This window comes from Centroberyx gerrardi, chromosome 11, assembly GCF_048128805.1.
Source record: "Centroberyx gerrardi isolate f3 chromosome 11, fCenGer3.hap1.cur.20231027, whole genome shotgun sequence".
Classification (NCBI taxonomy): Eukaryota; Metazoa; Chordata; class Actinopteri; order Beryciformes; family Berycidae; genus Centroberyx; species Centroberyx gerrardi.
The window spans coordinates 31210509-31238246 of record NC_136007.1 but is presented as its reverse complement, the minus strand read 5'-3'; the positions used below and the strand labels follow the sequence as shown (position 1 = coordinate 31238246).

At 39.3% G+C, this 27738-nt stretch overlaps 2 protein-coding genes across 2 annotated transcripts in view; one reads left to right on the top strand and one right to left on the bottom strand.

The window, feature by feature from the left end:
- Positions 1-27738, bottom strand: part of kcnj15 (potassium inwardly rectifying channel subfamily J member 15) — a 327817-nt gene that overhangs the window by 193864 nt on the left and 106215 nt on the right. The gene's annotated exons all lie outside the window — the stretch shown is intronic.
- Positions 139-26726, top strand: sim2 (SIM bHLH transcription factor 2). Its single transcript, XM_071926973.2, has 11 exons — positions 139-313; positions 6903-6985; positions 8542-8631; positions 11606-11714; positions 14758-14843; positions 18163-18362; positions 18990-19096; positions 20144-20291; positions 20399-20552; positions 24927-25290; positions 25948-26726. Exons 1-11 carry the CDS (start codon positions 139-141, stop codon positions 26724-26726), a joined length of 2295 nt encoding a protein of 764 aa, XP_071783074.1.

Here is a 27738-nt window from a genome sequence, read left to right as displayed (position 1 = left end):
GAGAAGAGGGCTTTTTCATCTGTTCAGTCATTTCCAGTCACTTAACTGTATTTGTCAAGACCTGGCGATTAGTCTATGGGAAAACATCCAGTGGAGGCGTACTGTTATGCAATAATAATTTCTATTAAACTACCAGAAATGAAGGAAAAATCCAAGAATGCGGCGAAGACGCGACGAGAGAAAGAGAACGGGGAGTTTTATGAGCTGGCCAAGCTGCTGCCTCTGCCGGCGGCCATCACTTCCCAGCTGGACAAGGCCTCCATCATCAGGCTGACCAGCAGCTACCTGAAGATGAGGGCAGTCTTCCCCGAAGGTAGACAGTCTCCAATATCAACTAATATATAAACCATTTCAGTCGAGTTCAAGATCATTCTAAGACCAGGTCCAAAGGGGGTCGAGACCAAGTCAAGACCGAGAGCAGAGCAAATCGAGTGCTGTTTCAAGACCAAAATAGGCAATAAACACAGTAGCCTAGCTTACATGTCTTTCCAAATGTAAAAAAAACAATGCGTAAGAAGTTTTTTGAGGATGAATGCAGACGCAGCCTACCTGCACGAGCTCAGATAGTTCCAACTATTCCAACTAGCATAGAAGTTTGAGGACCAGTAGGCTACATGGGCTAGCATATGCAGGTGTCATATTTTAAATTAAATAGTTTGTAGTGCTGGGGTGAAAATAAACGAAGGTAGACCAGGTGGAGAAAAAAAACGTAGCCTATCTTTTCATTTTAAGATAGGCGGGAAAATGTCGAGAAAGATATGCACGAGACAGACAAGATGTCAGAACAGTGGTCTCGAGACCGGACTCAAATGAAAAGAAGAACAGAAAGAAAGGAAATTCCATCTGTAGGCCTATTACTTTCCACGGTAAAAGCGAACATATCCATATTAATTTATAACATAATCAGCTAGGATAAATATAGTCTAGTTCCATAGTAGCTTATTGTGTCTTTTTCTTCTACTGGCTATTTAGCAGTAAATTTGCCATAATATTTAAAATAGGCTATGCTATATATATAAAAAAAAATAGTGTCACCCTTTGCTTTGTCTACTCATTTTCGATGTCTTAGCCGTGCTTCACAATGCTAGATAAAATAGTCTAATAAAAGCAGGAATGACAGCTAAATACCAGCTGACAGAAAGGCTTTATAAAACGCTGTCTGTAGGCTACAGCATATAATAATTGGAATAGAATAGAATAGAATAGAATATGTAAAGCACTTGACAAAGTTATAAAGTAAAAGAAAAGAAACATTAACACAATATGAGTGAAGTCTTGCTGGCCCCATGAAGGCCTCCCGGACAAACTAAAGACTAGCTATGAAACGGCAAATAATAACAACAATAACAATAATAGTATCAATAAAATAATGATAATAATAATAATAGCTTTAATATTTAATTTGACCTCGATTAATCCCTGGCCGAGGTATAATTAGAGATAGGCTTATAGGTCCCTCGCAGTAGCCGGTGTGAAAATTCGCATGTAAATAAATGTAACTTCGAAGTAGGCAACAGTCAGTCATTTAATCATAAGATTGGGCTGTTCAACTAAATTTTGATAATTATCATGTAAGTTTTAAAGTTGTTTTCGCAGCATGATTAAACGCTGACGTCCTTTTCAAATGACTCGCTCATTCATCAAGATAAATTATTTAATTAGGGTGTATAAAGCAACATTGGGGCAGGTTAAAGGGCAGGAAAACAGAGCCTTTCCTCTCTGTCATCACTCATAAAGTCAGAGGTAACATACGGCCTTTTATGGCCAGGCCACCCGTTAGAGTCCAGCTCGCCCATCAATAAAACCTCTATGTGTAGATTCACACCTCGACAACAACAGGTCTTTGCAACGCTTTATTCACTTACCTGTCTCTGAATTCTTATGCGCACTACAGGTGAAAATATGAGCCTTTGAAGTATCCAACATATAGACCCATCACCTGTGTTATTGGTCGGATTATTTTGCAGCCAACCTTTTACATAACGGCTTGTTAATGCAGAGTTTGCAGGCAGAAAGCTGTGGGATCTTTAACTAGATCTAATGGATTTCTGTTATTTTGAATGAGTCTAACTCAAGTCTAAATCAGTCAGACAAGCTCAGTTTCGAAGATTTCCAACTAATCCTGGTCCTGTTTTAAACTGAGATTCATATTAATATTAATTTGAATGCATGTAGGAAGTTTTGTCAACTTGCCTTGACTGTTTGGTAGGCCTATAGCTTGGAGTGTCGTGGAAGAGTGTGAAGCAGAAATGACTCAATATGATGTATTTATGACATGTTTTATCAAGGAAACAGCAATATTAACAGAACCTTCCTCTTGTTAACAACAAAATGACTAGAAATAAGGTCAATATTTAGATTATTGTGTTTTTGTAAATTACCAGGCCTGTAGACAAGAAAATAAGATTTAGATAGGAGCCAGATAGTCCCGTTGATCTTTCAGGACTCTTGTTAACGGATTAGATTACAGGCTGCAGGCACTTAAGTGCGATCATAAGAATAACAATTATTCCTCCAGGTTGTATGGGATGGGATGGCATGTCAGCAAAATTTAAGGCATTTCATTGCTTAATTAAAATTAAAGTCAAGTCAAATTCGACTAAAAAATTGACGCAAACACATAAATTGTGATAAATGGAAGTCTCATATCATATCAATTTACAAAACTCTTATAAAAGTAGTCGATCTTATAGGCCTACAGCTTTTAGGCTATTTGAAAACATGAAATAAGCAGGTGGTGGTTCCATCCACGTAAACTGGCATAGAATACACAGTGCTGCAATTTGTACTTGGGCCTAAATGCCGCATTTCTCTCCTGTGTTTTTTTATTTTATTTTATTTTATTTTTTTAAGTGGTTGCATTGGTTTCCCAAAAGGAGATGTTGTCTGGGACTGGGGTTTATCTGCATATGAAGGACAGATTACTGATTTGAACAATTTTCTTTTGTGTTGAAGTTTTAAAGATTGCATGAAATAGACGTCAACAAGAGTCATTGTTCCCGCAATTAATGCTCGTTTCAATCCCTGGTTTTAGCAGAATAGACGAATGCTGATTTGACTCTGGCAACACAGCTTTTAGTAGAATTCACATTTTCAGCAGCCTAAAATGTGTAGTGAAGGCCTACACATTGCAATAATATGACCAGCCTAATATTACAGTTTCAATCCAAGATAGGTTAAAGAAGGTTAACAAAGTGTTGATGACATGATTTTTTGGTATATTGGTAGTTTTTTTTATTTTATTTTTTTTGTTTTGGTGTTTTGGTTATTTTGGTAAAGTTAAGTGTTTTGGTAGTTGGAGTTATTAGGACGGGAGAGAAGAGTCCTATTGTCGTCTCATAGCCTACCAGTTCATAGTTATCTATAGGAATCCAGCAAATCATTTTGGGTAATGCTGCATATTGTTACATTATAGGGGGGTTATGGCTTTACCTGTCTTAAAAGTCTTCACCGACCCTACAGTAAACACGGCCTAATACCGTCGGCGACATTTCCCAACCAGATGACAAAGCGAACACAGTTAAAAAAAATAAAAAATGATGTGCAATCTAAATAAAATTTTGCAAACTAAACCCAATTGCAATGAGATAAAAAGGCACTAAGAGTGAGCTACATGTTATTGTTCGTCCTACATGGAGGGTTCAATTTTCTTTAAATCGTTAACAGCTAAGGAGGCATAATCTGATAAACTGCTCAAGTCTGTGTTTTTATAATGTTATTCGGCGTACACGTATTACAATGTAATGCCATTCTGAATACACATATTTTGTAGCTAATGTGATGTAATTCTGCATACACACGTATTATATTGTCATGTAATTCTGCATATACATGTATTATAATGTAATTCTGCATACGCATGTATTATAATGTAATTCTGCATACGTATTATAATGTCACTTCAATACTAGAACGAAATTTGGCTTTGCTGGCTTCATGTCTTTCGTGACTGCAGGTTCTCTTCTGGAGCAATATCAACATAATAAGGCTATTTTAGATTAAACTTTCATTTGGTAGATTTCCCCGATAATCTTTTTCCACGCCACCTTTAATGCCAAGGCTCCAGCGGCTCTGGTATAAATCACTAGTGATGTGAATCCCAGTAAAAGCAGAATTGATCCCACATAGGAAGAAATACTGTTCTGCATGTCTGTCAGGCAATACACATTCAGCACCAGTTTCTGCTGGAAATGATGGGCTTCCAAAAAAATGTTGATCATTTTCTAAAAAGGCTGCACAGCAACGCCGCAGCCCTCCTCTCATTCCACTGCTGAAGGGCCAGGGAAAATATGCATTTAGCCTACTGAGTAATAATTTGCATCAGTAGAAAGGGAGGAAAATCGTATTCTCTATTCTAATAAATACCTGAACAGAACATTTAAGTTACATTTCAATATATGTTCATCTTTTTATCTTGATATTGACTAGGCAATATCAAGTAGCCTATTAACTGCTCCTAACACAAGTGTAATGTGAAGTATTTTGATCAAACACTACAGGCCTGCTGCATCTTTACACACACACACACTATTTAAACATGGGAAACAGCTGAAACATTCATTTATTAGACATTTTACAATTTGCATAGGTTATTCAGGCTTTGACATAAATCTTAAAAATATAACACTTGTCAAAATGTAACAATAATTGATTTATTATGCACTTATATACATATATGAAAACTGAAATTATGCAAAATTTCTGTCCACAAAAATCTGCCCATTGTCCAGAATTAGCTGATAATATGTCATTATCTAACATATTATCTGAACCCTATACAGAAGTATTAACATGTATTCATTTTGAAGCACTATATAATTACCATATTATACACAGTGTAGCCTAATTAGGAACTTGTGTGTTGGCAAATCCCTCTATGAGAGGGACACATGTACCCATTCCACCCGAGGCATTACTGCAGCAGCAAGCACTTGAATGACTTGCTCAAGGGCGCTTTGAAACCTGCAACCTTCCAGTTACCTCACTGCTACAGACCATCATGCTATTGATTGTGAGAAGTCAAACATACCAGCATTTTGTACATACTGTATCTTCAGAAGTTTTGCTTGTTGAATTCCGCGTAATAATAAAGGAGAATTAGCTAGATCGTTATGTATCACATGGTTGGAACCTCACAGCTTCATTTCATTTGTCACTGAAGTCCTTGTCTAGCTGTGTTGCCAGACATTTGACCAGGCCTGCGGGGCAGACAGACAGGCCTCTGAATGAAGCATTTTAGCTTGGATGGTGAAAAAAAGCGTTTTTAAAAGAGTGTCCAGCACTAACTTTTAATTCCTGTCTCTACTGACATTGAGTAAAATACCCCCCTGAGCAACATATCCCATCCTCAAACACACATTTTCTCATTGTCAATTTCACATTTAAAGCTGCACCAGGCAAGATTTATCAGCCTAAATCACATAGTGGGGCTGCAACACAGAGTGTCCCATCCCATCCCACCAAATTGAGATTCCATAGGAAGTGGTCAAGTTTATGAATATAGCCCTTTATCACAAGCATGTCTCAAAGTTCTTTACATGCCATATCATATACATGTCATATACCATACTACATCACTATATACTATGTACCACATACCTACATATACATACTACATATACTACATAATTTTTTACATATACATCAAACACACCTATGGGCAATTTAGAGTCTCCAATCCACCTGAACTGCTTGTCTTTGGACTGTGGGAGGAAACTGAAGCACCCGAAGGAAACTCATGCAAGCACAGGGAGAACATGCAAACTCCACACAGACAGGACCAGGGCCGAGATTCAAACCACTGAACCGCCGTGCCGACGTGGTGAATCCAAACTTAAGAATGAAATCCAAAAGTGTTGGAATTTCCCAGCTGGTAGGTTGCAATTGCAACCTCTGTGCATTCCTGTGAAATGGCATAAGGGTATAGGCTAGGGCTAGTTCTGATGAGGTTAACAGGAAATCTCCACTAAAACACGGAATGAACCACAGATAAAGAACAGAATGAAGAATCGACTGGCCTCTTTGCTTCGTCTGGGGTAGGTAGATTCTGCAGGCGTTATCTACATAAAAGTACCTCTGAAACCATAATGGGAGCACCTGCCATTTGTGCACTGCTGGGGGTTCTTCTCGATTCATGTTGCGCCACACAAAGCATAGAAGGGGATTGTCCTCGGGGAGGATGTGGACCTGGCAAAACATTCCCTTAAAGGAACAGTTCACCCAAAAATGAAAATGCAGTTATTATCTACTCGTCCTCATGCTAGTTGAACCACAGGTGAAGTTTGTTAGGGGTTGCATAATGTAGCACATCATCTACCTTTGCTACAAGATGGTTGACAGCTTCCTGGTCCTGTCGGGAATGAGTCACCACCTTTTCACACCGGAATGGAATGGTATCCTGCCAGAGCTTTTCTACATGCTTAAAAGTTCACCCAAAATTCTGACATTATCTACTCACCATCTTACCAGTTGAAACACAGGTGAAGGTTCTTTGTCCACATAACACACAGGGAAGTCATTCCTGACCAGGTCTTACGAGTTCCAAAAAAGGCAAAAAAAAATGACCATAAAATGACTCCATACAGCTCGTGCAGCATAATTAAGTCTTCTGAAGCCGAACGATCGCACCGTGAGTGGAAATGACCGATATTCACACCATTATTTAGCACAAATCTTCACTACAGCCTGTCTTCGACACATTGTGCTTGCGCCCAGACCTCGCACACTCACGTGAATCTTCCCCACTTCTGTGTTTGACTGTTGCTCTGCAGGTCTTTGTGATGGACAGAGTGTCTGTCTCTCTGACTATCTGTCTCTCTGTCTGCCTGACTGTCTGTTTCTCTCTCTGTAGGTATAGGTGATGGATATGGTGTCTGTCTCTCTGACTGTTTGTCTTTCTGTAGGTCTAGGTGATGGATGGGGTCAGTCATCCAGGTTCAGTCCTCTGGACAGCATGGCTAAAGAACTGGGCTCCCACCTTTTACAAGTCAGTACAGGAAACAACACACTATGTTCTAGCACTATGCTATTCTATTCTCTACTATGGTATACTATGCTATATTATGCTATGCTATGTTGCGCTACACTAGCCTATGCTATGCTAAACTATGCTACACTAGACTATGCTATGCTATGCTATGCTATGCTACGGTACACTATGCTACGCTATACTATAGCATACCCTTAGGTTCAAGAAAAGTCTGAATGTTATGCAAATGTAGAAATAAGACTAAATATGAATTATGTTACTTACTAAATGAAAAGTTAGAAGTAGGACTAAGACTAAGACGAGTTGCCTAACTCAGATAGGAGCTGTCCTGGAGTCCTTCGAGAGACAGGATGTTTTTCTACTTAAAGAGTTCATACTGCCTTGATGACAGGGTACTTTGTTAGTGATTCAGTAACATTCAGCATGGAGGAAAATATGGCTTTGACTGCTGACATGAGCATTAGAGATGGAGGTTAGAACTGTGGACCATTTGTCATTCATGGCACTCAACACCAAACATAGTTTGGCAAGGTAATTTGCAAGGTTATTGATTGACTGACTTTACTGATCAATTTATTTATCTATCTATGACTAGTTGCCTGTTGAAAAATATAATCAAAAAGATACATTACTACAAATAATATACAGAAATTGTGCAGTGCTGTTGATATCTATTTTTTTTATTTTTTATATCCCATGATAATAATGAATGAATGAATAATGAATCTCATTATTAAGTTTCTGGCAGTATTTGCCAAATATTTTTAAGGCATGCCTCCCTTTTACCATAGAGATCCATGACCCAGATTCATTCTTCACTCAAAGTTTTCACATGAAGTTCTTATCTGCTGCTTTTAGCTGATATTTTTTTCAGCCTTGAGTCTAATTTTGAGATCACATCTATGGATCTTTGTAGCATAGGTTAGAAATGTAATCATTTAAATGGAAAGAAATTATTCCTATAAACAAAGAGCAGCACTAATATGAAAGTATGAAAAGCATAGATATCTCCTTCATGCAATGGTAATTGAAACACTGCCTGTAGTAAAATGTGATCTCTGCATAACTTTAACATCAAATGAAGGCCTAATGAGGTTCACATGAGTATTGACAAGGAGGAGGTTATTTAGATTAAATGAAATGCTGCATTTGAGTAGATGTGACAGTTGTGTCATGCAATAACATAATATGTGAACTCATACAGTTTCACAATGATTTATTCCACATCAATGCCTGCCTTCAGTAAGGTCTTACTACAGTAAATTTTGCAACAGTGTGTTTTAAATAGTGCTATATAAATAAAGCTTTACTTACTTGCTTACTTACTTACTTACATTTTAACTTGTTTGTTGGGGTAGCCATCAAAAGTTTGGCTAGTTTTTACTGAAAGTGGTGAGTTTGATTACACCCAGTTTTGAAATTGAGTAAAGGCACCATCCATTCTTACATTATGGGCATGTGTATGGATATAGGACAACACACTGTCCAATAAAAAAAAAAAAACTAACATCTAATTTATATTTAACAATAACTACTTTGTTGCCCCCCCCCAGACTTTGGATGGCTTCGTCTTTGTTGTTGCCTCTGATGGTAAAATCATGTACATCTCGGAGACAGCATCAGTCCATCTTGGCCTGTCCCAGGTAAGACTCCCACTTACCTCAATAAAACGCATGGAGCCACAGTACAATACAACAGAGAACACAGTACAACAGAATACAGTACAACCAAAGTTAATGAGGATGTTCCTGCCTGCTCAAACACTGCCGTGACACTCATAAAAAGCCATTACACATCCTAAAACAAAAGCTGACTTTGTGCAAAATACAGACATTATAGTCCAGTACATGCCAAGTGATTCACATTTATACAAAAGCACCGTGGTATGTACAGCTTGATGCACTGAACATTTTCAGAATTGGAGCCATGGTGGCCATGGTGGCCATGGTGGCCATTTTCTTTCCTCCATCACCATCATATGGATGTTCCTCCATATCTGCTGAAGTGACCATGACAGGATTTAGATAGCCAAGGAATAATAGTGCTAAGGAAAAAATTATAAATATCACATCATCATAATAATTGGTGTAATGGCTAATTCAATATTGTGTAAAGAAATACAATGACATTCCAATTTTAAGAGAACCAATAATATTGTCATACAGAGTACAGAGTGCAGCAACAATGCACAAAAACACAGTTATTTATGCAGAAGATTTGCATGAGCCATCAACCCAAATTAGGACTGAATGCATCTAACTGGATAGTTTCCAGAAGTTTCAACTTCCATTGGTAAGCTGCATATTAGCTAAAGGCAGTTTTCCATAGCTCTAGTGACATATGTCTATGATCAAGGATATTCTGCCTCCACAAACCAAAATATAAGATAGAAGACATTTTGTGTTTGTATATTGAAGCTCTAAGGGTTTGTTTATGTGCACAAACAGCACTAGAGTTTCAGTTACTTTGAGTCAAGAAAGTCATTAAAGGCTTTTTATCATTTGTAAGTGATCATGCAAAATCTTAGTATATTCAGAATTAATATGACCAGAACAGATCTTTTTTTTCACTTGGGTTTTGTTATTTTGCTTCTACAAGTAGGTAGATAAATCAATGTCATTTTTTAAAAAGGGCAGTTTTGCCGCACACTTTAAGTATCAGACTGTAATTTCTTCAATTTCATTTTTCAAAAGCATTGGAGTGATATATCAGTGTACCGAGGTGTATCCAAGGTTCACATTCACATGAACAACTGAATAATCAACAGCTAGCTGTTATGAGTATGATGGAGGTAGTAGGTATAAAGTAGAGTCTCACAGCCACAGACAAAGACATGTCAGCTGTAGGAGCAGAATCCCACTATACATATTTGTTTAATACACAATACTCCCTTTGAGCTACTCTCTTTTTCTGTTTTTAATGTTATCACTGGCTCATATCCATCAGTCTGACATCTGGATGGGAGACAACAGAAAGACCATTATTCACTCATGGAGAGAGAGGGATAGAGAGAGAGAGAGAAAGAAAGGGGGGGGTAGGGGGGGCTTGCAAGCCAAAAGAAATGCCAGTTCACCTGAGCCAACCAGAAGAGACAGATGACAACACTGAACATGGAATACAGCCTCAACGGAGCCGGCTCTGAAAAATGTCCTCAAAAATCACATATAATCACATTGAACAAGACACTGAAGAAGATGAGCAGCTACACCTCCTTGAGTTGATCAGCACGACGGCCTTTTAGAGCCACTGTAAAAAAATATATAAATGTAAGATTTCAAGAAAAAAGTCATAATGTTTTGAGAAAAAAGTCATTACATTACGAGAATAAAGTCATAATTCAGAGAAAAAAATTTCATAATATTACGAGAATAGAGTCGTAATTTTGAGAAAAAAAGTCAGAATATTACAAGAATAAAGTTGTAATTTTGAGAAAAAAGTCATATTACAACAATAAAGATGTAATTTCAAGAAAAAAGTCATATGAGAATAAAGTCGTAATTTCGAGAAAAAAGTCAAAATATTACAAGAATAAAGTCATAATATTACGAGAAAAAAGTCGTAATATTTTGATAATATATTACAACATAACACCTGTCCTCGGCCCTCATTATTAACAGTTAACAAGGGAGATTATTAGGCTACTTCCTGGCTACTGTAGCTTCCCGGCTTCCTGTAGTAGAAATCTTTTTCACAAAAAAGTCAAAATATTATGACTTTTTTCTTGAAATTATGACTTTTTCTCATAATATTATGACTTTTTTCACAAAATTAAGATTTTATTCTCGTAATATTATGGCTTTTTGATCAAAACATTATGACTTTTTAATCGAAAACTTACATTGGACACTACATGGACAAAGAAGAAAATAGACCTGTCGATAGAAACCTTTTGATTGATAGACATGGTTTCTATAACTCTCTTTCTTTAGTTCTTTCTTTCTTCCTTCCTTCCTTTCTTTCTTTCTTTCTTTCTTTCTTTCTTTCTCTCTCTCTCTCTCTCTCTCTCTCTCTCTCTCTCCACTACGAAACCAAACCCCTTAATTTTATCCCTGAAATGTCCTTAATTTCTCCATTACATAAACATGAATTATCCATTAAAATTAACAGGTTAGTGGGATTTATTCATGGTTTGATTCACAGAGACAATAGGGATTTTTCATGCCTTTTGTGCATGGTTCACAGGGTATTATGTAGAAATTAATGGAAAAGTTCCTGTCTCCCTGAATTTTTCATTCAATTAGAAAGTAAAGAGACAAGATTAAGGGGTGTTTAAGGAGGTTTTGATGGGATCTTCTCCATTAATAACTCCCTTAATTCATTTTAAGGGGATTTTGCATGAATTAAGGGGTGAATTGGTGTAAATTAATGAAAATATAAGGTTATTTTAAGGGATTATTAGCTCTCTCTCTCGCTCCCTCACACACACACACACACACAGTCACACACACATACACACGCACACACCCTCCAAATACCAGCATGTCAGTGATTGGATGGAAGGCTGTTCTGTTCTGCGTGGATTGAGTATGTGTCACTTCTTCCATGTGACTATGTTTTTTTGCCTATAACGCCTGAGCATGTGTCACAGGACTTGTTGGAAATGTGTGTGTGTTCCAGGTGGAGCTGACAGGGAACAGCATATTTGAGTACATCCACCCGTCCGACCATGACGAGATGACAGCGGTGCTGAGTACCCACCAGCCCCCCCACCATCACTTCTCTCAAGGTACTTCAACACTCTCATTCACCAGGCTCCCTCCATGCCCCTGCAATGGCATATTTATATTAATCCCTCTTTTTCTGCTTGCCAGAAGGGCCAGCATCTCTATGAGTGTTGATGTGTCTAAGAGACTGTAGTATTTTCATCACGTCCTTGCTGAGCTGCCATTTCTGAAATGCCTGTGGTAGTAACCTTTATAGGCCAGTTGATGGACTGGGAGTTACTGCTCTTGCTGCTGCTAGTTTTCACTGCAGTTGCAATGGCAGATTGATCTCTAGAATTCACACTGCTTGTGGAAGCATCTGGCTAGCTAGTAGAAGATTCATTTCAAGTTCCCTGGTTTCCTGATAAGGTAAGTCACGTTAAATTGTTAATGATTTAGGTTTTGCGTTTTTGACCAGTATGTTATTTTTTTTGCCTGGGTATATATGTAACCTTTCCACCAAATTTGATTGCTCTAGCATGAAACATTTAGAAATTATGCTTCCCTTCCTGTTTGCACATCATAGACACAAACGTAGTATCAAAATATCAAAGTATCAAAATTCTGTGAAATAGGCATGATGTGGGTAGTTCAAATATGCTGTGTGAAAAATTTGGTGGAGTTTGAATCAACTTTGTAGGAGAAATATGTCCTATTGCAAGGTTGGCCTGATGGTGATGCTATGAAACATGAAGAATGCTCTAGCATGAATTATGCCTCACTTCCTGTTTGCATGTCTTCACCATCAACTTTGTTTGCGTGTCACGGCCAAACAAAAATCCAACAAAAATCTGTCTTGAGCCAAGGAATCTGAGGAAAAAATAGTTGATTTTACGCCATAAGGTTCATAAGGCAGTGCTTGGACCTTGTCATGAGTTTTATTCATCCCACAGGTGGAATAGTTGAATCACTTTGTTTTTCATTTTACCTGCATTATTATAATCTCATATATCCTGAGCCTTTGGTTTGCATACTGTTAGTCAGAACACAAAGCCTACCTCAAACATAAATGGGCACTTTTTTTTACTATACAATTTTGACTGACTACTGGGATACTGATTAGGCGCACTTTCACCAGACTCAGTGAAAAAGATTCTTAGATATTTAGACATTTTAGATATTTCTTTCAGATGGCTTTCATGGAAGCATGTAGAAATAATTTTTTTTATATATCATTTACAGGTATTTCTGCTTGATCAGATAGTAGAGAATGACAGAAAAAGATGGGAAAGAGATACAAATGTCACAAAGGCCATGAGCTGGATTTAAACTGACAACATCACTACTACATGGTTTTGCGTCTTATCTTGCTGACCCACCAGAATACCCCAGAATCAGTTTGATGGGATGGAAATGGAATGAAATCATCAAACTGGCGACAATATATTATATTAACATGGTTGCTAATGGATGCATGCGAGATGATAGAGACGGTCAGATTGCCCTGGTTTCTCAGCACACTCAGGTTTATGCTGTGTACTAAGGTTTATACTGTGTTATAAGGTGTATACTGTGAGTCAGTGAGGAGAAAATCTTTATTGAATGCCCTACTCATTATTGTCTAATAAATCAAAAATCAAAATGATTACTACATCTACACTTTATCAAAATTCACTTTAATGAGTTTAGAATCACCACTTTCATTAATGTAATTCAATCAACTTTTGAATTTCTTTGCCTCCATAACCACCAGAATAAGCAGTCAAACCATTTATTTCAATTTAATGGTATATATTATATACAGTATTCAATACAGTGTCATTATCCTCATCTACAATCATCATTAAACATTACTTCAAGAAAAAATGTAAAATTATATTAGTCTCTATATATTGAGACTATATTTATGTCACTCATTTCCTCTGATTTCTTTAATTTCTTCTTTGCTGCCGGGTTGTTACTTTCTGGCCAAGATGCAAAGCCAGACCGAATCAGAAATGTCACCTAAAAAGTTTATTATAAAACTAATATAACCTTTAATGTTACTGCTCAATTATGCCTAACCCTAACCATTAATACAGCTGGATTTCTGTCATTATTTATTTTTGAAGATTTTGCAATATCGGAGTTTGTGGCTTGGGCAGAAAGTGAAAACCATTTAAGGGAGACTAACAATGATGCTTGCACCTTTTTTTTTAGACGCACACATACACATACACACACACACATGCACACATACACACAAACACACACACACACACACACATGCACACAGTTGGGACTTCATACTTGGAAGTGAAATGACACACTGATTATGAGGTAAAGCTGTAGCCCCTTTGGAAAATGGTCCCATCATTTGTCCAAAATATTTGAATAGATTAGGATTAAATTCAATAATGTAGTCATTTTTTGTTTGTAGTCAAAAAATAATGTGCAGTGATAGTCTGCAATTTATGACTATCACCAGACTCTTACTTGCCTTTCTGCATTTCATTATATTTCAGTGAGGATTTGACTGAATCATTCTGAGACAGTATGGTGTGCATAGTCGCGGTAAATGACGACTAGTTTCAAAGTTATCAAAGCAGCTTTGAATCATCTTTCTCCTACTACAGAGCTCCCAGACTGGCATGAATGACTTGAGCATTTTTATCTTCCCACTAATTTTAGAGTTCATTAGGAAAATTAGTAAGGAGAAAACTCATTCACGTCAAGCTTTAATTTGTTTTGTCTTGTCTGTGCTCAAGTACTTTTTATTTTATTTCACTTATGTGTGTAAGGTGTTATGACAGTAAAGTTGAATTGAACTGAACTGGATTATCTGGGTTACATACAGTAGATTGCACTATAAAGTCGCAAAAAAAAGTATTTAAAGTAATAATCTGCAACTTTTTCATATAAATAAATGTTTGGTTTGCTACTCTCTATTGCTGATTGATATTATACAATAGTGATTCAACCTGCATCCAGTTCATGAAAGCTTTTACATTTGTTGTTCCAAACAATCCTCTGCTGCACAGGAAGTGATGTTTTATCACAATTTAGCTGCAATATAATTGTTTGTTTTATATAATTATATTACAACATGGAAATAATGCCTATGCAATATGTGTGTTTGTGTGACAGAGTATGAAATGGAGCGCTCCTTCTTCCTGAGGATGAAGTGTGTCCTGGCTAAACGCAATGCAGGACTGACATGTGGAGGATATAAGGTGGGTACAGCCACTGGATTATCATTTATTCCACTTAATTCAGGGGTCTAGACCTGATTTCCTTTCATTGGTTGACGCATAAGCAACTCATTATGGATCATCAGATGAGCAGTGTCGCCTGTAAACATACAGGCTAATCTGCGTTAATCCAGGATATTCATTCACAGCGATAGCTCCTTTAAAGCTGCAATAAGCAATTTTCCGACCACTAGAGGGTGACAAAAACGCAACACATTTGTAAATAAAGCACAGCAAAGCTGCTGGACTACAGAGGCCCCTAAAGACAAACCTAGTGAAGGACCATGCATAAACGCTAATAGCTAAGCTAAACGTACCTACTGAGAAGTGTCCCCAGTTACCAGTCTTGTTTTGCCAAAGTTTTCTCCAGTTGAAGGTTACATGTCCCACAATGACAAGTGAAGAGGTAGGTAGCAAGTTTACTAGTTTAACAAGGTTACTCATTCGCTTCATCGATTCTGCCATTACAAGATTTTTTTTCAGGAATGGGAGGGGGAGAACGCCGCTTTTAAACAGCGAGGGAGAAGACAAGCTAGTTTTAAAAAAATGAAAAGCTACTGAATGGACCAGGAGGAGCTTCGTTCAGGAGCAGAATGTGACAAGAAGCCTTAGAAAAGAGGTGAAAGCTGGAACACAGCTGGCCCGCTGTGTGGACATTGGTTATCATTATGTCTCATCATCATTATGTCTCAATGAAATCTCCAAATAGCACATGTTCAATTCAGGATTGGTTATAAGGTCTGATATTGCTTATTGCAGGTTTAATCCTCTGAGACATACTAACAGGTCCTCTTTAAACAGCTGTGTATCTTTGAAAGTCTCAGCTAGCTAGCTAACCCACGTCACTAAATTCAAACCAGTGCTTCAACAAGGCCTCCATATGCCTCCTCTCTGGTTCTCTGGTTTCCTCTCCTCCTTCTCCCTCCCCTTTTCATTCATATTGCTGTCTCTCTGCATCTGATATAAATCACCCATTACATTTCCAAATGGAGGTGGGTTGTAACTCAACATTGGCAAGAAGCTAACGGGTTATGTATAGAAGAGAATAAATTAGTGCTGTAAAGCGGCAAGGCACATGCCATCCAAACCAACACAGGAAATGAGGAAGATAAATAGTGTCATTATCATGGAGGCACATGGAGGGCTGAAATGGAATGGAAGCGGGGCTGGATTTCTGCTGTCAGCTACTGGGAGCTGCGCAGTACGACCACAGTCTTCTACTGGTGGCCACTGAGAAGCTCCACTGCAGCAGTTGGGGGTTCAGTGCCTTGCTCAAGGGAACCTTGTCAGTAGTTACTGAGGAAGGAGAGCCTTACCCATTCACTTTCACCACCCACATTTTCCCAGCCAGTCTGGGGGTTTGAAGTGGCAACTTTTCAGGTCACAAACCACTTCTGTAACCTCTAGGCTATACTGCAAAATTAAAATGGTCATGAATGAGAGGTGGCATGAAGCGACTGGTATTTTGAAGGAGTGACGGTTGATTTACAGGCATGACATTAATGATGACAACATTAAAAAGCAGCCACACACAAGCAGGTTAGTAAGAAAGACCAGGAATGGCGATAGGATCAAACTGGAAAGTGATAATGTTTTTATTTTTTGATTTTAAAGATACGTTTGGGGGGGCATTTCTGCTTTATTGGACAGTCACAGTAGAGAGACAGGAAAGGATTCTCAAAGACAAAGTGAAAGACAGTGTATCTGAAAGGGTTTGTGCAAAAATTCTGAATCTAAATCTAGATCAGTGGTTCTCCACCATGGTCCATGAAGATCCAAGAGTCTGCAAAGCACCAGGAAATGAGATGATATTTGGCTGGAGGGGTGTTGATTAATTTCAGATAACCACATGGCTCTGACATAGTAGTCATTATTGCTGTTTTAAATGAATGCGCCACGTTGAGACTTGCTTACGAACTGAATATTATTGTGTACAAGGATACCAGTTAGGAGATGGGCATCACTTTTACATGATGGCATCAACAACATCTTTAGAAAAGCTAGGAATACACTTATTTTAGCTTTATTAACTTTCTATATCATCTAGTCACCTCAACTCTGTAGCCTGTCTCCCCTCATCTGAGGCTGATCCTCCTGCCTCCATCTGGCTCTATTAAATAGAGTAGTGCATGTATTCAGAAGTTACAAGACTGATGGCTGTCTATAGGCAACTTTTTAAATGACTAATTCAGATTAACTCAAAGATAGTATATACACCACTGCAACATATTTAGCTTACAGTTAATCAAACAAAAATAGCTACATATTCCTTAACTCTACTTGCCATGCTAGGTTGCAGACTTTACACTATAGTAATTTAAGTTACAAAGATGGATTATGTGAACATGACAATGACATGTCTATCTGTCAACAAAGTTCAATTCACTTGAACACATTGTTTTATCACTCATATTGGGTTGAAAATAAGACAGAATGTCTAGTTCTTCTTGCATTTTTTAATGTTGCCTGGCTTCCCCATTGGGTGGAGTTCTCCATTTTTAAGTACTGTGATTGGCGCAAAGGTACAAACACCACTCATCCGGCAAACTTTGGTGTAAAAACGAACCGAACGAGTTGTTTAAGCACCAGTCAGATTCACTCGTGGAATGCGTTCCAGTACATTCCGGCCCAATGACTCCCCTGGTTAGGGAGGGAGTCACAAGGCACCTATGATTTGGCAGCAGAGGTGTGACCAAGTCAACTTTGCTTGAGTCCCAAATCTCTCAAGTCAAGTCCCAAGTCTAAATGTAGATTACCAAGTCAAGCCCATGTCAGTCAAGTCTCAAGTCTAAATGTAGAACAGCAAGTCGTCAGAACAAATCAAGAGTCCAGTATCAATTTAATATCTTAAAGAAAACTAAATATCTAGCACTTTTCAATGCAATATGGTTTTAATAGGATAAAAACTTGGTAAAAGCATCATGAGTTTGATTTCTATAATCAGTTTCCACTTCAATAAATTCAATCATTCCATACAAATTCAGAAAACAGAATTTAAATTCAGTCGTCAGTCGTTAAATTCAGTGGTGGAACAAATCTCATCACTTTCAATCTAAATCTTTAGTCTTTCAGTCTAGACTAAATTAATGTTCAGGTCTGATGTCATGATGTAGCCTACCTTGACCAGAACCCAAAATGTAATTAATTTAGCCAGTTATTCAGCCCAACACCTTCAGGTCCAGTCAGATGTGGTCAGATACCATTTGGTTTGGGCATTAATATCAAGTGCAAGACTTCCTCTGAATTCCTTTGAATGTGTGAATGTTTTGCTGAGAATCCTGCTGTGCTGTTGTACCCCCAGGTCATCCACTGCAGCGGCTACCTGAAGATCCGTCAGTACATGATGGACATGGCGCTGTACGACTCGTGCTACCAGATTGTGGGTCTGGTAGCGGTCGGCCACTCCCTGCCTCCCAGCGGCATCACTGAGATCAAACTCCACAGCAACATGTTCATGTTCCGCGCTAGCCTCGACTTCAAACTCATCTTCTTGGACTCCAGGTGAAATGGCTTACCGAGTGGGTGGGTGGATAGATGAAGAAGGTTGGGTGGATAAGATAGCATGAAACCTTAACGGTGGCCGAGACAAGCAATCGGCACTACATAAACTAAATGCACGCGACAAATAAAAAGCATGCTGCAACAAAGGAACACTACGTTAACCAAATGCACACCATAAACAACAACGCACTGGAACAAAGAAACACACTACATTAACTAAACGCACAACAAAAACCCACAACGGAAATGACTTAAATTGCGGTCGGACCACTGGCCGATAGTTCAATTTTTTTCCCCAATTCATCCGCGTTTCATGCTTGATTTGACATGTTTTTTTTACGAACATTAAGTCTCCACCACAGCTGTGACAGTAAGACTGACATTCCACTGTCTGCTGCAAAATGGGCAAAACATTCTGATTTAGGACGAAAACCTGAATAAATTAATAAATGGTTAATGTAGCATGTATCATGGATGGATGGATGGATGTGTGGGATGGGGTGAGTAGGAGACTAGCCCACATTGTCCATTGAATATCCTGGGTGTTATGATGCAATTTACCACACTGATGTCAAAACCAATTGTTGACGTCAGTCTTGTGACCTCTTACTTCTGTGTGGGAGACAGGGTGGCGGAGCTGACGGGCTACGAGCCTCAGGACCTGATTGAGAAGACTCTGTACCACCACGTCCATGGCTGTGATGTGTTCCATCTACGCTATGCTCACCATTTATGTGAGTCCCCTCCACACCACAATTACAAAGAGCAAACTGTTTAACAAAGAGTATAACTGTATAATTCAGCTGCAATGCCAGTTTTCCACTGCTTTGGTCCTTGCTGCAAAACCTCTCACCTCAGCGACTTGCCGTAAATCGGTTTATATGGTTTATACGGAAGCTAGCCCAACGGTACACATAAAAGTGGCCGCCGCTCCGACCATCCAGGAATGCTGATTTGAATGGGAAAGACCGTTCTATCCATTCAAGTTCTGTGAATATAGCTCATGCATATGAGTGGTAACGCTCACCAAATATGCCCTACACTCAGAAGCTGTTTTTAAACAGTGCTTTCAAATGTCGCTGGAGGGTCTGAATCATATCAAATATTTTTAATGTTTTATTTTTGGTCCTCTGAACCCAAAATAGAAGAGTTCAATAATGACTAAACCAACATTGGGAGAGCCAGTTTGTAGCATCAAAGCCTTAATCCCTTGTGAGCATTAGGGTAAGGACATTCCGATGCAAAAAAAAACTCTAAAACTGTATTTCTAGTGATGAACTCAGAAAAACATAACAGTAATGCACATGTTAAATCAATTACATGAGTTATATGATACCTATCAAGAAGTAGTTTGTGAAAATGTGAGAAAGGCTATAAAGATCTACAGAAAGTACACCTATCTTTCATTGCGTTGATGAAGCCCTACACTATAATAAGCTGGGTTTCAACCTCACCTGCACACTTTATTAAACTTTTTATTAAATTATATTTCATCTAGATTTCTCAATGTGAGTGCAAATAAAATCTAATCTAAAAATAAGAAAATATCTCAATGAGATGTCACATCTACGCGGAAATAAATACCACGGGAATAAGAAAATGACACCACCAAACAACAAAATGGGCCCAGAAATGCAAGGTGCATTGCATTACATTGCAGTTGTTTTTAACAGTGTTCATGTGTTTTAGGGTGGATTTTTCTTGTTTCTTTCATCTCGTCTTTCTACTCTTATATTTCCCATTCTCTTCCTCTTTCACCATGTTCTTTCTATTCCCTGTAGTGCTAGTGAAGGGGCAGGTCACCACTAAGTACTACCGCATGTTATCGAAGCATGGAGGTTGGGTGTGGGTGCAGAGCTACGCCACCATCGTCCACAACAGCCGCTCCTCCAGGCCTCACTGTATTGTCAGTGTTAACTACGTCCTCACGTGAGTCAGCGCCCTTCTGTCAGACACTGCTGATTAAAACCAAAGGTGTGGATCACTAAATGATAGACTCTGTGTGTGTGTGTGTGTGTGTGTGTGTGTGTACACAGTGACATAGAGTGCAAGGAGTTGCAGCTGTCTGAAGAGCAGAGTCGAGCCACAAAGCCTGGCCTCAGCCTGGCTTCCTCTCAGGACCACCGGAAACAACTTAAAACCAAAGCAGTGAAGATCAAGACCAAACTCAAAACAGCTCCTTATCCTCAGGTAGGACTTTAATTTGGTATGCAAATAGTATTTCAAGGTAAACAATAGGGAACGTTTTCACATAATTATGACAAAAAAATGGGTTGCGCCAAAGAGGATATTTCTTGAATATCTTAAGAATTTTGCAGAAAATGCAATTTTACAGTCCTGGCAACATTTGAACATTTGAAACATCTAATTCAGATTTTAAGAATTTTTCGACGGAAAACTGGAACATAGGACAGAGTACAAACAGTGTTTTAAACTAAGAACTGACTTGTTATGAAATCCCATGAAGAGATAAAAGCTAACTTCATCCAATATGTGTCTGATTCAATATACAACCATGGTCAAACACTTGATTAAGTCTTTAAGCTTCAATGTAAATGCTCTATGCATTCAATCTTTATTTCTGGTAACGAGTGTATTGTTTTCAATGTTTCTTTTAAAGTTATTATTTTACAGCATAAACGGACCATCCGCACAGAAAGATGTCCACATTTACAAGAAATTGCGAAACTTTTATGATATTATGAAAGACCAAATGTTCAGATATCAGAAAGCGATTAAGGATGCAAGAGTGACATACTTCTCCAATCTGATAACTAAAAATTGTCAGGACTCAAAGGTACTATTCAAGGTGATTGACTCTGCTGTTAATCCCTCGCCCAGCTACACAATTGAAGCCTCTCCAGAGAAGTGTGAGTTCTTAGTACTCAAAAAAGTAGAAAATAGACTCCAGATTTCCCCTCTTGACCAGATGATGTTGAAAAATTCTTCTGTTTAAAGGTATTTTGAACCATTTTCCTATTGCTTTAAAGGAAACTGTCTCCCACAAGGTGCTCTGTCACTCAAACATGTCTTTGACACAGTAGGTATTGGCATCTCTGCCATTTTTATCTAAAGTTTTAGAAAAAGGAATTCTTACTAGGTGAAATGGTGTTTATTGGAATGGAATAAATTTCTCTGCTTCTCCAAAATGAGAGAAGCGAAGTTCGCTTTCAATGAGCGGTGGTTACCTAGATACTCCCGCTGTCACCAGGTGTCCCGCTGTCATAACTACACACATGGATTAGCTGGACCACGTGCGACAACACCGCGACGAACACTCAAAAGTTGAGGTGATCAACTCTGGTGAAAGGCTCTGGCCAGCACGACAGTTCCACGAGATCGAGCTTCGCTCTCCGCTCCGCCTAGACAAAGCTGGCAAAATTCCGCTCACTGCCCTCCTCATTGAATATGAATGGCACACTTGCAAAAGTGCGGACCGTGTATTTGTCCCATTATCCTTCACAGATCTAGAAAAGGTCATCCTTAATGTATTTTGGACTCAAGACTAAAGGTGATTGATTATGACTTTTCTCAGTCTAGACTCAAAACTAAAGGTGATTGATTCTGACTGTCTTCAGTCTAGACTCAAGACTAAAGGATTGATTCTGTCTTCAGTCTAGACTCAAGACTAAAGGATTGATTCTGACTGTCCTCAGTCTAGACTCAAAACTAAAGGTGATTGATTCTGTCTGTCTTCAGTCTAGACTCAAGACTAAAGGTGATTGATTCTGACTGTCTTCAGTCTAGACTCAAGACTAAAGGTGATTGATTCTGACTGTCTTCAGTCTAGACTCAAGATTAAAGGTGATTGATTCTGTCTTCAGTCTAGACTCAAGACTAAAGGTGAATGATTCTGACTGTCCCTCAGTCTAGACTCAAGACTAGCTCACTAACTCAAGCGAGAGCAAACTACAGGAAACAACAAAGACAACAACAAACTCAGGTTTCCCCTACTATCCCTGCCTCTCTCTCTCTCTCTCTCTCTCTCTCTCTCTCTCTCTCTCTCTCTCTTTCTCTCTCTCACACATGCACACATACACACACACGCACATCCAGGCTATCCAAACTAGTAACAAATGTTATCAATCAGCAAGCTAACAATAATAGAGGCTTCGCAGTTATATCGCAAAACGTGATGAGATGCTGTGCGGCAGAGAGCAGCTGTTCAAAGTGCAATTGTGACAAGATGTCTTCCTCCATGGACATACGAAATACTAATATATCCAAAAAATAATAATCAAACAGCGTGATTTTGGGCCCAGATTAGGCCCATCTGCGCATGTGTGACTCTCCTCAAGCCCCAAGCACTGGCAAGGCACGGGCTGGCTAGAGAAACTGCCAGTATATGTTGCACGTCTAATGTGCTTTGAAAAGCTTCATTCCATGTAAATAAAAAGTTGCTTGGTTGTAAGAATACATTTTCTGTGTTTTCTTGTTGGCAGTCCTGCTGTCCTAATATAAGCTATTCAGTGGTGCTTTCATTCAAAGTACCTTACAGTTCCATAAGTCCAACATTTTTTGTATGGATGGCTCAGTGTGAATAAATCCCCTACAGGGAGTGTAAGTGCCATGTTGAGCAATACAGGAGGCAAGAATGGATGGTTTGTGGAGAATAATTAGTGTGAAGGATGCTAGGACTAATGTGAGTTTGCCTTTTGTCTGGTAGGGAGGACTTTTATGCCAGGATCTCAAATGTTGGGCTATTTATTTCACTTGTAGTGGTACTTTGGCTATAACATCTTATAGTAGTCAAACTGATAAAGACTCAATCTTAAATACATTGACAACACATTTACTACGTTTGAGCAATTGTCTCCCCAGACATCATTTTTTTAGGTTCTTACAGATCCGGAGTTACGTCCGCAGCATAGATCCCCGATTCCCCACCCTTCCTGGTGAAACACAGTTTGATACTTTTCTTACCCCACTTCCTACTCTGAAAGGTACCTTGACAATAATCTACAGACAAATTTGCTCTTTACAAACCACCTCATTAAACGACATTAAATCCTCATGGGAGGAGGAACTGGGTGAGGAAATATCTGATGAACTATGGGAAGGGGCACTCAAAAGGGTACACACCTCTTCTATTTGTGCTCGACACGGTCTCATTCAATGTAAACTCATTCATGGGGCTCATTGGACCAAAGCAAGATTATCCAAAATTTACAAGGATGTGAACCCTAACTGTGTAAGATGTAACCAGTCCCCTGTTTTGGTGTTGCCCATCTCTTGTTGGTTTCTGGAAAGACATCTTTAACACACTCTCAGAAATAAGTGGCACACAGATTGGACCAGACCCTTTTATTGCGTTATTTGGGGTTTCCTCACCCACATTACGACTGACCAAAATGAATAAGGATGTAATTGCCTTTGTCACTTTGTTGGCGAGACGATTAATCTTGCTTAGATGGAAGTCCTCTGCACCCCCTTCTCATGCTCTTTGGATTAAAGCCGTTCTAAACTGCATAAAGTTGAAAAAAATTAAACACACACTTAATGGGTCTATAAACAAATTCTGTGCAATGTGGGCCCCCTTCTTTTCTTATGTTAAGCGACTACATTTCCCTGCAGTTCCAGAGTGATGTATATTTATATTTATATATATTTTTTATCTTTATCCTCATTGGATGGAGGTGAGGACATGACACATTCTGGTGATGTAAGAGGCCTGGCATGTATACATGACATCTAGGACGTTAAGGAGGACTGTACTGTCTGATCTAGTTGACCTGTAAACAAATTTGTATCAAAACGTATTTTTGTTTCTTTTTTTTTTCTTCTTTTTGTGATTACCCTGTCTTGTCGTATTGTTGTTGTTGATGTGTTGTTTTATATTCCTACTAAATAACTTACAAGTGCAATTATTGTATAAATGCTGGTTACGTTGAAAATCCAATAAACAAAGTAAAAAAAAAAAAAAAAAAGACTCAATCTTAAAAACTTCAGCCTATAGCTTATTTACTGTAGATGAAAAGAAGTGTACAATATGCTCGCTAATTCAAGTTCAGTGTAATTCTGAGAAGTCGCTCTCCATCTTCTCTGCCGTGGGTCAGTGGGTGTGTCCTGGTCCTGGTCAAGACCCTCCCTCTCCCCTCAAACACTGCAGCGCTGCCCGCCCATTTGTTCGTATTTTTCAAAATACTGGGGTAGGAGAGAAGCTCAAGCTGGGGGTACCATCACCTTTTGAGTCACAATCAGAATCCGTGTGTAATGGTGGACACACCCTGATTTGTCTGTATATTTGTCTTTCATCTTTATTTCATGGTTGTTTGTTGTTTGTATGCGATGTTATGCTTCATATTGATAATGCTTTCTTGGCTAGGTCTCTCTTGAAACAGATTTTTCATCTCAGTGGGAATACCTGTTAAAAGTTTCATAATTTAAGAAATTCTAAACTCAAAGTAGGCTTGCGATACAGACTCAGGTGTGATACTGTGTATCAGTGCTGGTGGCTTCCAAACGAGGCCTCAACACACCTAATTTACACTTCACATTTTTCCATAATTTAACCATCACATTTAACCATCATTATTGCTGTTGTTTGTTTTTGGACACCAGCAGTCCAGCAGCTCATTCCAGCCAGACAAGCCCAGTTGCTCTCCACAGAGGGGGTTGTGGAAGGAGAGCCCCCCCTATCCGGTCACCCCTTGCAGGGAGCAGAGCTCCAGCTCCACCCCTGAGGCAGGCCAGGTGTCCTGCAGTGCCCCCTACAGCCTGACCTTCCCCTATACCTACAGCCATCTGCATCTAGAAGCTCAGACCAGGCTTCCCGGCTCGGCTGCCTCCTCTCAGCTGGCTCAGCAGCTCATCAGCTCCCTGCAGGGAAGAGGACCTGTTGGTTGGAGCATCAGCAGCCCCAAGACCCAGGACACCCTCAGCCCTCCAGCACCCGACTCATACACAGGTAGCCTCTTTCTCTGGAGGAGTTTAACTTAAGGTGGTACTAGATAGATTAGCTTCAGCTAAATATCAAACAACACTCTTGCCAATCCCTTGGAATAGTAGCTTGTTGATAGTTTGAATATACACACAGAAAAATAAAGGTGTGAACTGGAACCGAAAATGGTTCTTCGGAGTGATGCCATAGAAGAACCATTTCTGGTTTCACAAAGAACCTTTCAAGAACATTTTAATACCCCAAATAACCATATTTATTGTGGTGGGTGATGGCATAAATGTAGAAAATAACCAAACCCCTCCATAATATTGTGCAGTTGCAAATGAGGCTATACAAGGGCAGATAAACAAAAACACAATGCAGGAGCGCAGAAATGGATCTTTAAAGCACCTTGGAGAAGGTTATTTGTGGAACCAGAAATGCTTCTTCTATGGCATCATTCCGAAGAACCATTTTCAGTTCTAGTTATATATAAATATCTTTAGATCAAGTGCATGTAGGTTCCGAAATTATCATCATGTTGAACAGGGTTAGTGAGTGCTGTAACAGTACTTTTCCCTCACTGACATTCGATCAGAAATATTGATCTTAACCCTACTCATCTGATTATACCTCAGGTGTTTTTAGCCTTAGCTCTGACGTAATGTTATAGATTCTCACTATGAAGTTTGTTTTCTCCGTCAGGCCCGGCGTTGGCAGCTAACCGGAGGCCCCCCGATGAGACCCACCACAATGTTTTCTCCAGCAGCACCGCCCCATGCCACAGCAGGTTCAAGGAAGAACCCTACGAACATTATATGCTCGTCCACGGCAAGGCATCAGATGTTTGCCCCCACTCCCACTCTCACCCTCAGGCCACCAAGGACAGCAAGCTGCCATTCAGCCAAGACGTCCACTACAAGGCTGTTAGAGGTGGTGAGGGACCTCGGGGTGACAAGGCCCTGGCCTGCCCCCTGCTCAGTGGCCTTGTGCTGGGTAAGGGTGAACAGGCTGGCTCCCTGCACGGCGTGGGCCAGCCTCTCCCTATGCAAGTGGTGCTGGAGCAGAGGAGGAGGTTGTGTATGATGGAGGCTCCTTATGGCCACCCAGCTGCTGGATATCCACAACCTGCGGACGGCCACCGGCAGCGCGGAGCCCCCAAGGAGCTGGAGCCCGAGTCCGAGGAGGAGGACAGGAAAATGTGGATAGGCATGGGGGTCGGGGTGGGAGTCGGGGTGGGGCTGCCGGCCCAAGCCCCGTACGTGTCTTTGAACTTTCACCAAGTCTTGGGCAAACACGGTTCTCTCAAAGCCCCCCCTTACGCCACACTGAGCCATTTAACGGACAGCTACGGTTACCATGGTAACGAGATGGCCTCTTACAGCTGTAACAGCCAAAGCCCCGCCTCCAGCCCCTCCCCTGAAAGCCACAGGGAGATCCCACATTACATCGGCACATCTGTCATCATCACCAATGAGAGGTGACCCAGGGTTCAAGCTAGAAACCTCAACTATAGCAGAGACTATTTAGCTCAAAGTCAAATCCAGATACACAACAGCTTCATGTGGAACACTTTCACCTTCACATTTGTTGGTTTGTATAAAAATGAATGCCAAACTCCCCAAAAGAGAGGCCAATAATTTCAGTTCTGAATATATTATATTTTTGCAATCTATTCCTTTAGTCAATATAGTATGACATGCAATGGGACATTACAGTTGACAGCTATTTCTTTTCCTAAGATGTCAAGCATCTTTCACCCACACAATGTAAATCCTAACGTGCTATATTTATGTAATATGGCTTTTGCAGAAATTGTGCATATGCAGTATTCAGTACATTTTTAGAAAAAAAAAAAAAGCTGTATTATTCAACCCAATCCAAACTTTGGGCTCAGACCTCATATCCTATAATTTGAGCCTCATTTTGTACTCATACCAAATAATTTTGCTATACATTTAAAGTGATATTTCCCTGATAAAACATTTTCGTATGGAAAAACTTGGCCAGTAAATTTCTGAAGTGTTTATATTCAGTACTGGCAAATTGAAAATGTGAGTGTGTGATGTTACTGCGAATATCTGAGACAGCCAGTATTGGCTCAGAAAACATGAGGCTATAATTTTGGAAATCACATCTTTCATGGAATGTAACATGAGTATCAGCAAAATTATTAGTGTGCACTACAATAAAAAAAAAAAAAAAATGTTCCAATGCTCCTATGTTTAAATCAAAAAGAGTACAGAAGAAAGTAGTAAGCATGCCATCATCAAACCTGTACATTTAAACAGGGAAACAGAATTTATAATGAGAATGCTGTCAAATTTCAACAATTAAGTATCTTTTTCTTGTCTTTAGGGAGATCTGTGGTCATAAGGAATATGTTGTAATGTTTAAAGGCATAGAACTGATGCTTTGGGGTCTATGACCTACTATGTGTGGCGACAGTGATGATGAAAGTCCTTGAAATACTTGATATATACTTACTAATATTGG

Excerpts from the sequence above, each read along its gene's own strand:
- sim2 (XM_071926973.2), top strand. The coding sequence starts at position 139 with ATGAAGGAAAAATCCAAGAATGCGGCGAAGACGCGACGAGAGAAAGAG. Across the intron at positions 314-6,902 it reads GAGGGCAGTCTTCCCCGAAG|GTCTAGGTGATGGATGGGGT; the intron begins GTAGACAGTCTC and ends GTCTTTCTGTAG. Across the intron at positions 11,715-14,757 it reads CCACCATCACTTCTCTCAAG|AGTATGAAATGGAGCGCTCC; the intron begins GTACTTCAACAC and ends TTTGTGTGACAG.